Source organism: Manis pentadactyla, chromosome 3 (assembly GCF_030020395.1).
Source record: "Manis pentadactyla isolate mManPen7 chromosome 3, mManPen7.hap1, whole genome shotgun sequence".
Lineage (NCBI taxonomy): Eukaryota > Metazoa > Chordata > Mammalia > Pholidota > Manidae > Manis > Manis pentadactyla.
This window is the reverse complement of record NC_080021.1, coordinates 40733970-40745982: the sequence shown is the minus strand read 5'-3', so window position 1 is coordinate 40745982 and position 12013 is coordinate 40733970. Positions and strand designations below refer to the sequence as shown.

Genomic DNA, 12013 nt, shown 5'->3' with positions numbered 1-12013 from the left:
TCAAGTACAGTTGGACAATATCCATCATATCATATACAAATTTTCACAAATGCCTAGGGTGCCTAACTGGTTTTCTTGGCCTCACTGGAGATGGCTGGTAATTATAGGTATGCTTTGGTTATGTAACTGTACTCCTATTATGTTAATGTGTGTCCGCAATTTAATTAGTAGTTTAAAACCTATACATGCTGAAGTTACTCTACAAGAAGATATTTCAAAGAAATAATTAATCTTCCCATGTTTTCTTCTGCCTGCTACTTCTATAGCTTTTCTTCTTCCTTCCTAATTACAACCCTTAAATAGAATTAGTGCCTCATATCAAATTTACCGAGTATCATAATTCTTCCAAGTGGTAAAGATACCTCAAGACAAATGCTGGGCATAGAAGCCACAGGGCATAAATCTGCAAAGAAGTAAAAAGCTATCCTTTTCAAACAATATGGCTTCTCTCTCACTTACCAACTTTACATCTCCCTGTATGGCCCCAGATGATGACTGGTTAGCCAGAGACGGGTAAGATTCCTCAAGGGAGGAACAACGTAAGACAGGCACAGTCACAGGGGGGCCATCAGGTGAGAAATTGGGGATTAACAGAGGTGAGGCTTAGAACCTCATCCCCCCTGTTTTGAGAGAAATATTCTGCATCCGTGGATGTTTTATTGCCCTTGTCTAGCTTGGATTAACACATAGTCTACAGGCACACACCTGATCATCTACATTTGTCCTTTTATGTCACTAAACTAAGTTTTCTACCTTTATCTTACATCTACCTACCACTTCAGCATTTTATTAAAAATAATATTAATAATAATAATAATAATAAAGGGAGAAATGTGGGATCCACATATAAATCAAGTATAAAAATCAAACGAATATTCATATTTGACCGGATTGTTTATAGTTCATAATGCGTGATCAAAACCGAAAGTTTCTGTGATGACTGCCCTTGCACTGTTCACCATGTAAGAACTTATTCACTATGTAAGAATTTGCTCACCATGTAAGAACTTGTTCGTTATACTTCAGAAGATTGGAGACTGTTGAGAATTAGGCTTGGGGTTTGTTTAATTATTGTGCATTGACTCCCCTATACAGAATTTTACTGTTGTTAACAACCATTTGATCAATAAATGTAAGATATGCCCTCTCAAAAAAAAAAATGTTCATAACACGTCAGGCAGAGAAAGACAGGCACCAAATGATTTCCCTCATTTGTGGAGTATAACAACGACGCAAAACAGAAGGAACAAAACAGCAACAGACTCACAGACTCCAAGAAGGGACTAGCCGTTACCAAAGCGGAGGGATGGGAGAGGGTGGGTGGGGAGGGAGGGAGAAGGGGATTGAGGGATATCATGATTGTTCCACATGGTGTTTGTCGGGTCATGGGGAAGACAGTGTAGCTCAGAGAGGACAAATAGGGACTCTGTGGCATCTTATTACTGATGGACAGTGACTGCAATGGGATGCTGGTGGGGAACTCGATAATAAGGGTGAATGTAATAATCACATTGTTTTTCTTGTGAATCTTTCATAAGAGTGTTTATTAATGATACCTTAATAAAAATATATATATTTACAAAAAGAAAAAGAAAAAAACTTGCTATTTGAGAGAATGCGGATGGGCCTAGAGAGTATTATGGTATGTGATACAAGTCAGTCAAAGGAAGATGAATACCCTTTGTGTGATATGTGGAACCTTACAAACAAAAGAAACAACATAGAACTGGACTCTTATAAGCACAGAAAACAGACAAGTTGGTTATCATGTGATAGTGAGAGCAGGTGAAATAGGTGAAGGGTATAAAGAGGTGTGAACTTCAGTTTTTAAAATAACCTAGTCACAGGGATGGAATTATGGCATAGCGAATACACCTCATAATATTTTATATGTTGATAGATTGTTACTACCCTTACGGTGAGCATTTAGTAATATATATAATTGAAGAATGACTAAGCTCACCTGAAACCAATATAACATATATAAACTATATTCCAACTTAAAAAATGATTGATTGATGACTAAGTGGAATAAATCAAAAATGAATTATAAAATTAAAAAACACAAAAAAATAAAAAACCTCCCTTAAAATTTCATAGAAATTATAACATGATCAGTGTACTGTTTTCTGTGGACATTTTCTCATAGCAGAAGCCTCTAATCTCTTATTCAAGCCATTAGTCTAACACCCAAAATTAGGGAAGACAAGTAAAACTTTTTTGAAAACAAAACCAAAAATCCTGCTCTTATTATCAAAGACATGCCCCCTATTCAGGTATATTCACTTCTGTATGTATTTTTTAAAAATTTTTGTGTGAAGGCCAACAATAAATTGTACAAATCTTAATGCAAAATTTGTTGAATTTGACATGTGTATACACTTATGTAACCACCTAGATCAAGATATCAAACATTATATTTTGCCCCCTTCACCTCATTCACCAGTACCCTTCCCTTTCTCTCCCATGGGAAACATCAAGCCTGTTCTCTGTGCTTATGAGTCTATTTCTGTTTGGTTTGTTTGTTCATTTGTTTTGCTTTTAGATTGCACATATAAGTGAACTCATTTGATATTTTTCTTTCTTATCTTGACTTATTTCACATAGCATAACACCCTCTAGGTCTATCCACACTGTTGCAAATGGCGAGATTCCACTCTCTTTCATGGCTGATTAATATCCCATTTTATATATCACATCTTGTTTGTCCATTTAGCTATTGATGAGCAATTTAGGTTATTTCCATAGGTTGGCTATTGTAAGTAATGCAACAATACACAGGAGAGTGCATATATCTTTTCAAATCAGTGATTTGTTTTTTTTGGATAGATTCCTGAAAGTGGAATTGCTGTGTCATTATAGTATTTCTACTTTTAGTTTCTTGAGAAGCTGCCCATGGCTTTCTATAGTGGCTGCACCAATTTACATTCCCACCAGCAGTATATGGGAGTCCCCGTTTCTCCACATCCAACCGAAGATGTGTTACTTTTTGTCATGTTGATAGCCATCCTGACTGGTGTGAAAGATATGATTAGTCATGTTGTGCATCTTTTCATATGTCTGTTGGCCATCTGTGTATCTTCTTTGGCAAACTGTCTATTCAGGTCTTCTGTCCAATTTTTTTGTAACTATAGAAACCATGTAATTAGTATATGTTCATATTATTAGCATTATTTATTAGAATAAGCATTTATATGATTAACCTTAGACTATGATATGTAAAAATTATAAGTAATAATTGCAGATTTAAAATTACAATATATTTTAGTTATTTTTATTTAAATGACAACATGTTGTTGTTGTTGTTGTTTTTCACTCCAGGGAGATTCTGTGCAAGCAGGTGATGACTCACCATTCTCAGATTCTGTTACCTTGGAACAAACTACAAGTAACATTGGTGGGTCTAGTGGACGTGTTAGTCTGTGGATGCAGTGGGTGCTCCCTAAAATTACTGTAAAGCTCTTTGCTCCACATCCTGAAAATAAAGGCTCAGGTACAGGATTACTTTTCTTCTCTACTGAAAAGATAAAATATTAAACACTGTTTGTAGAATAAATGGTAGACTTAATTTTGTTTATCATTGTCATTTAAATTAAATAAACATCGCTGGCTCTAATACAAGTGATTTCTATTAGCAATACCAACATATTGAATGTAATACCTGAATTTTTTCCTGTTTATATTAAAATGTATTCCAGAAGCCATGAGGTAATTTCTTCGATGATCATATTGATGCATTATAGCATTGTCACTCAAAGTGTTGCAAATATCATAAAGTGGAATCAGATACAGCAATTCAAATATTAACTGTGATTTCCTCTGTCTTGAAATAGGTATATTATGTTAATTCTGAGAACTATGTTTATATTAATTTTCCTTATTATTGCAGACTCTTAATGATTCTAAAGTCTCAGGCCCTCTGTAAATGTCAAGGATATATATATATCAGCATTAAATGCAAATTGAAAGTTTTAGTGAGGACTGTGAGGCCTATACTGATATTAGTGTTTGCTTCTTTATTGCAGAACTTTGTATGGTCAGTGAACTAGAAGATCTCAGTGCTTCCATAGATGTCCAGGATGTATATACCAAAGTGAAATGTAAAATAGAAAGTTTCAATATTGATCACTATAGAAGCAGGTAAATAATGAATAATGAATATGGGAAGACTATTATTTTCTTTGAACAAAACCTGTATAAGAATTGTTATATTTTAATTTGATAAGCTATTTTTTAAAAATATTATACTTATTCCCAAAGAGGTTTCTTAACAAAAAAATGGTTAATTTTACTTGATAATCATTTACATATGAATATAATAAAGTTTTATTCATAAGATGGCAAATCCATTCAGAAATATTCACATTGCCATATTAAACAAAATATGCTGCTTTTACTAGTCACCTGACACAATGTGTTGTGATGTGATATATTTACTAAGACTCCTGGGACATAGTTGATAGCTCGAGCTTTTGCTATATACACCCCATCAATTCCCTGTACGATAGATTGAAATGGAGCCACATCTCATGTTCCTTTTGCACTTAGGAAACATACCTTATCTATGGTTAATATACATTGAAGTATGGTGGTGGGTGTTCCTAAAACCATATTTTTCCTTCCCCAGTATATTTCTATCAAAATTTTGATTATAAACAAATCATATTTGCTTATAATAATAATCATTGGTGATAAAAAAAAAAGTAAAGTGTTAAATATTTCATAAAACTATATAACAATTTTTTCATTAATTTTTTCAAAATAGAACTATAAGTGCTTTCTGGTTTTTTTGCTTTATACTAGTACCCTGGAGTTTGTTTTTTTTAAATTAAATATAATTCACATACCATAAAACTCAAGCATGTGTTTTTAAGTTTATTTTTTAAACAGCATCATATTTTCAATTTCATATTATTTTGGCTTAGAAGCAGCCTTGAAGTCCAAATTTTCCTGGATTTATTATATTTATTCAAGAATAATTTATTGAATGCACAAGTTGCTGTACCATTTTTGATGCTTTATATAACCTAAAAACAGTTTTTTAATCTAATAGGCTTCTAATTCTACATTAAAAACATTTGAATTTTTATTATTTATTACATATATCATATCAGATCAGTCACAGCTGAAAAATTGTGTCATAAATGTGAAGTTCAAAATATTTTATTGGATATATATAAGACCTGTTACAATAGTATTCTTTCCAAGCATATCATTATTTTTGTTCTGTTAACAGTGAATCATTAATTGATTTTTGATAATGGGATGTTTAGCTTTTAAGTACCTTTTTGAGTGGTATATCTATACAAAATGATCTTTGTAAATGATGTATGACTCTTATATTCTAGAATTAATTTCTTGATGTGAATATTACAGTCTATGTTCTAGATGACTTTACTGTTATATTTGTATAAGTTTTATATTTTTAGATAATTTATTCATTCATATAATGGAAATATCTGTTAAGTGTGTATTATGTGCCAGGCACTATTCCAAGCACTGAGGATACAGTGCTTAACAAAAATAAACATAAATAATTCCTTTCTGAATCTTAACAGTCTCATGGGTGGAAAAGAAAGAAAGAACCAACCAAATAAATATACAATTTACCATTAAGATAAATGCCTCTTTGTAAAACTACCATGCTATGATGCTAATATAAGTTGTTCTATTGATTGCATTGTTAGATCCACGTTTTAGGTCAGTGTAGTGATGTGGTTTTAGGTCAGTGTAGTGTTGTTTACATCATAACTTTTGAAATGGTTACATATGCTCAATTTTTTTAACTCAGAAAAATTGAAGAGAATAGATAAGGTGAACTTATGTTTTCCAGGCCAGGGGAAGGTTGGCAGTCAGGACATTTTGAAGGAGTATTTCTACAGTGCAAAGAAAAACCTGTGGTGAGACTCATTTAGTAATTATAATTTTTGAAAATATATTATAAACCGTTTATCTTTGTTCTTTCATGCAATAGGACTAATGGTTACAAAAATTAGAGCTCAGAGTAAATTCTTTTTGACCTGTTCTTTCAGGATTACATTATAAAATAAAACTGTTATTCCTTTAAGCTGCTTGTGTTTTGTAACCATTTTCCTGTTATAGCAATTAAGTTTTCCAAAGGCTAAGGTAGGGTTACTTTTATTAATATACTTTATCATTAATGTATTGTTGTGTTGACTTTTTAGAAATGTTCCCATTCATAAGTAAGTTCATGCAGGATCGTCCTTCATCATGAACTAAAAGTAGTAATTTTACACTAAAAACAATGATTTTTTTGTTTACTTTCATTAACAATGCTTTTGCAGAAGATGGTCCAGACAGAGGCCATATCTTGCAGTGGCTCAAACCTAAACCTTTGCAAACTTGAGCAGAATTTAAATTATCCAGATTTTTTTGCTTATGGCTTTTATCGCTTTTTGTCTTTTCACCTTCTTTGCTCCTGTCCATCACCTCAAGCCTTGGGGAAGAGTGTTGGTCTCTGGGGCATTGTGGAGGTGTCTTCCTTTCCTGTACTGACAAGCTGAACAGACGCACCTTGTTGGTTCGACCCATCACCAAGCAGGACCCTTTCAGTAATTGCTCTGGCTTCTTTCCTTCTGTAAGAAATCATTTTTAAATTATGCTACAGAACTCCCATTAACAGGAACCCAGAGAAGCAATTGAACTATCCATAGAGTCAACTCTTGATTTTCATCTCCCTCAATATCATCCACATAGTAAATGAACTATAGTGTATTTTTAAATTATAGACTGATTTTCCACTATAATTTGTTTCTGGGTTACTTGCATATGCTATTTGTACTCTGGTTTTCTAATTATGAACTAATTTTACCATCAGCATAAGAAAGTCAAATTAAGACATTAAAATATAATGTTTTTTAAATTGTGCATGCATTGAATGATCAAGAGTTGACCATACCGCTTTTGTCATTTCTATTATGATTCTTATTTAAATTGCTATTTTTTCCTTCCTATTATTATGCCATTGCTTTCTCACAACCAATTCAAAGTACCTTATTTAGTGCTCTCTTGAATCTGGACAGGGCTGTACATCTGTCATTGACTGGATAGAAGATGAACACTAGACTGTACATAAGTGGCTTTTAGAAGTTTAGAACCTTGTTTTTCCTAATGCTACAATATATCTGAATACCTTATTAAGCTAATCCATTTAATGGAATTACTTAAGTCAATGAAGATGCATGTAATTTTAAAATATTAAAAGTAATTATCACAATGGTAATAGCAATTCTCTTAAGAATTTATTTAGTACAAATGTTATTAGATATTCTCTTAGCTTGTGTGAACTACTTGCTTATTTTTCCCCTCTTGTATTTAAAAAGGTGTTTAAGATCTATGTATTTAAAAAGATTATAAAAACTAACCAAATACTTAAATAATAATGGTCCTAGATTTAATGTTCACTACTATATTTTCATAGCAAATGCTATTTTCTGATTTGATTTTTGAATTTTTTCTAGCCTACCTTGGAAAAAAAAGTCTCTAAGTTTGGTTTTTATGTCAGTGGAAGTTCTGTTTAGATTTATTTTCTTCTCTTTGAATGTTCATTAGTGTCCATGAGAAACATTCTTAATAATTTTAGCATGTTCCTGAAAGAAAAAACAAATTACTATTAATGCCTTTAAAAATTTTTTGCTGTTTTTCGAAATTTTAAATTTTTATTAACATTTCTTAAATTATCAGTTTTCAAACTTTTCATTTTAAATAGTATAAAATATTATTAGTATATGAGAAGTAATATTTAGATTAGCTGTAGCTAGTATTCATGCTTTCATTTTTTCCCCCTTGTATTAAGGGAGGGGCACAGCAGCTCAACAAACAAACTTTCTTTCATGGGAGTTTACCTTTCAAGAGTAACTACATTCAATATGTTTAAAAATATTTTTCCAAATCAAAACATTTACACATTTGAAACACCTTTTATACTATTTGCAGACTTAAGATGTTTCCATTAATGAAGATTTCATTTGGGTTATTTACATTATTGGTTGATTCTACCCTCCTCCCCAAAGTCCAGCTTAGACACCTACAATCAGTGTTGTTGTGGCCCCTTCCACTGGGGCCATACCACTGCCACCCTTCACCATCCACTGTTTCCTACAGCCTCGCAGCATGGTGGAAAGACTGGTAGCATTGTTTCTTACTGTGTTTCCTTTTGTTTTGAGTATAGAAAGCAAAAGGGAAGGGAAATTACAATAGAGGCAGTGAGAAAGTTGGAAAACAGTACAAAATGCTCTGAACATAGGGCAATTAAAAGAAAATATATATTGCACATCCATTTAATGACTGTTTCAAGTATTTTTTAATGGTCATAAAATTAACTTAAAGTATATTAAGGGAAAATGTTATTAACCCCTTCTTTACTGTAAAGTCCTGATTAAAAACAAAATTCACAGTGCTAACTGAATTGCATACTGTTTTCCTCTCACCATGTCATTGGGTGATAGGCATCAATAAGAGAGGAATAAAATGGAAGCAAAATGGAGGTTTACTAATGATGGGATAACATACTCTCAGACACATTCCTGCTTTGCTACTTCTAACTTTTTCTTCCTCTCTATGTGAATATATTTCCTTCTATTTTTCTTCTTCCTCACTTCACTAACTCTTTTAACATCACTCTTTGGACCCTAATAACCTAAACAACTTTATCAGTCCTTGGGAAAGGAGGTTGGGAATATGGAGTATAAAATTTAACTCCAATTTTGTGTTGTGTAATTTGCAACATAGGATTTTATATACGTTGATGGGTTCACAAAACCTTTTCTCAGGAGCTGTACTTTCAGTTTGTTGAGAAATACAAAGTATGCATTTCACTTTACTCTTAAAACTATGCTATTTTACTATAATTTTTTTGTAGTGTGCAGTTTGAATATGAGTTAATTGAAGAAGCTTAGTCTGAAATATTATATATATTAATGTAATATTAATCCCAAGGAATATGAATTGTTGGAAAGTTCATAGTTATTTTTTGTAAGTAACATGATAGCCATTGAAAACAGGAAAGTTCTAAAAACATATGTTTTATTTTTGTGTCATGTTACCATTTCCAGTAAACATGCAGTAAATGTTTAGTTCATTTATCAAAGCATGGTATCAATGAAGCTCTTTTTATGGGCTCAGTCTTCATATAAATTAGCCAAATTATCAAAGCAAAAGCTCTGCTCCTTTAAATGTTAAGCAAAATCAATTATCTTTTCTATTCATTTTGTTGATTACAAACGGAAATAGATATTGTGGTTATTTCAATTTCACCTCCATAAACAACCCTTCTGTGTATATTTTGATAGCATATTACTACTCTTAATGAAAAATTGTCAAGATTGAAAAGTTAAAATCTAGAGATGATCTGTTCCACATTCTGAAAAACAGAAAATTTATTTTTACTTTTCTGTAATAACAGAAAATGTGGAAATCACAGACACAGGCACAAAGAGGTAACCTCTCTTAAGATCTAGAACTAGAACTCAGGATTCCTAACTTTATGCTTGGTCATTCTAAGAGTCTTAGAAGGTTTTGCCCCATCTACAGAATTAATCATTAATGTGTTCATTGAAAGGTGTAGACATAATAAAAGTTTATAATACCAACTGAGATCATTTTCTGTTTTCAAATAATTTCTTTTTTTTAAATTAAATGTGTATTGTGATTTCCTTTTTCTGGAACAGACAACTGCAAAACTTCTAGATGGCTCTCATCAGCAGCATGGATTTCTCTCTTTGACATATACAAAAGCTGTAACAAAAAATGTCCGCCACAAGTTAACATCAAGAAATGAGCGAAGAAGTTTTCATAAGTTATCTGAAGGTTTAACGGATGGTTCCCCTCATTTTCTTCACGAAATTCTTCTTTCAGCACAAGCTTTTGATATTGTCCTTTGTTTTCCTTTACTTAATGCCATTGCAAGTATATTTCAAGCAAAACTACCAAGGATCCAAAAAGAGAAAAGAAAATCTCCTGGTCAGCCTATGAGGACCCATACACTGACTTCACGCAATTTACCTTTGATTTATATCAACACAAGTGTAATTAGAATTTTTGTTCCAAAAACAGAAGAAATGCAGCCAACTATTGAAGGTATTGTCTGCAGAAGTTCTTTTTATGGTGTGCTCTTAAATAACTTTCAGCTTAGGACTTTAGTTTTCTTTTTTTTTTCAATATGGTATAATTGGCTGTAGTTTGCAGTTTGGTGTATTTTAGGAAGAATAAACATGTTATAGTCATTCTACAACTAAATCTTTTAAGAGATATGTTAGAATACTGGGTATGTTTCTGTCTTTATTGCTAAAGTAAGAAGTAGAATTTTTTCTTCAGGGCTCTTGCTAATAAAGCTTGTTCTTTCTGTCATTTGTTTTATTAAATTCAAATATTGGGTTCTATATACCTAAAATAACTAAAAATTAGTTTTAAAAATTAGCCAATATACCAAGATTTTTATGGCTTCTTTCAGGCTCCTAAGTGCCCACTGAAATTATTATAGGTTTTAAAATGAAGGGAATTGATAATCCTACTGCTTCCACCAAAGAGTGACTTAAAAATTTTTAGTTTCCTCCATGCAATTAAAGAATGAGGAATTTTAAGGATTTTGAGTGAAGTTATAGCACAGTGGTTAATGGTATAGACTTTGGAATTATGGAGACTTGAGTTTAATCCCAGCCTTTCCAGTTATGAACTGAAATCTTGAGCAAGTTAGTCAAAAGTTTCTATGTGTAAAAAGGTAATAATGGGTCTTATTGATAGCTTACTTTCAAATGATGACTGCCTGAGACTATGTGCACACTGCCAATCCCCATAGCAACTCCCTATGAGAGTCTTATCAGAAGAAGGTTGTGTCCTTTCTTTTAAAGTAGGATTTCTGGAATTCCCACATTTCACTACTGCTTACAACTCGTTGGCCAAAACCTAAGTCATGTGGCTACATCCCAATGTAAGAGAGGCTGAGAAACATTATTTACCTGGGTGGTGGGTGCCCAGCTAATTAATTAAGGCCCTGTGAATTTGAGAAAGAAGAGAGAATGGATATTTGAGGGATAGATAATTGCCTCTGCTATGTGGGAACTGCAAAACTCTTTTATTTTTCCTTTTAGTTAGAGGGGGAAGATTTAAATGGTCAGTGATAGTAAATAACAATAACAAAAAGAGACCCACTTGCATTCTCTTTCTTTGCAGAGTCTAGTGTGTCTCTTGCTCTCTCTCCCAAAGACAAATGATCTTATTAGGGAAGTATTCTGCCTAATTCATCAATAATCAAGATTTATTCAAAGTAATGTTTTTCAACATTTCTACATGAAAAAAATTGTAGAGCTGTATAGTTTCTAGTTATCAAGATGTATAGAGATAAATTCAGTGTATTATACTTACAGATTCCTATTCTTTTCATTCTAAGTTTTGCTAGGAACTGTCATGAAATGGATTACTTTTAGCTGTGAAATTAGTATTTTCTGCATATTCTATATTCTGACAGCATTCTACAGTTTTCATCTGTTCAGATGGTTTGTAGAAACATATGTACGGTAAAGAATACAGTCTTTATTGAGCAATTACAGTGACATGAGAAGCAAACCACTAACCAGAAAAGATGCTATATATTCATTGCAGAGACAATGACTTTTATGCTTTTTCCTTTATTATTGTCATTTATTATGTGAATATGTAATGAATGTTTAGGTAATATAATTCATATTTACGTTACATAGGTAAAAAAAGAAACCTACATTTTCATACAGTTCTCTGAGAACCAAGTTGAGAGTCATAATAATATTTTCTCATAACCATACAAGAAGAGGAACAGACATAAAAGGTTACTGAAATTTTAAAACCATATTTTTGATTTTCCAACTGAGAACTGGGGGACACACTATCAAAAAAAATAGTTTGGCTTTTTAATTACAAAGTTCATTATTCATTATTTTGGGAAATTAATCATAAAATTAATCATTGCTTTGCGAAGAGTCTGGAGTAGTACACTAAATTTTAGAAATAGCATATTACT

The 12013-nt window shown here is 32.1% G+C and overlaps 1 protein-coding gene across 6 annotated transcripts in view; it reads left to right on the top strand.

Moving 5' to 3' along the window:
- Positions 1 to 12013, top strand: part of VPS13B (vacuolar protein sorting 13 homolog B) — an 876251-nt gene that overhangs the window by 503531 nt on the left and 360707 nt on the right. For 4 of the 6 annotated variants that reach the window (XM_036876002.2, XM_057497864.1, XM_036875982.2 and 1 more), the window contains exons 26-29: positions 3322 to 3493; positions 4026 to 4140; positions 6457 to 6598; positions 9690 to 10098. In XM_036876002.2, the coding sequence (XP_036731897.2) occupies positions 3322 to 3493; positions 4026 to 4140; positions 6457 to 6598; positions 9690 to 10098 (838 nt within the window). Of the gene's footprint in view, positions 1 to 3321; positions 3494 to 4025; positions 4141 to 5833; positions 5901 to 6456; positions 6599 to 9689; positions 10099 to 12013 lie in introns of those variants that run through there. The other 2 variants (XR_005022793.2, XM_036876012.2) reach the window with 2 other exon arrangements.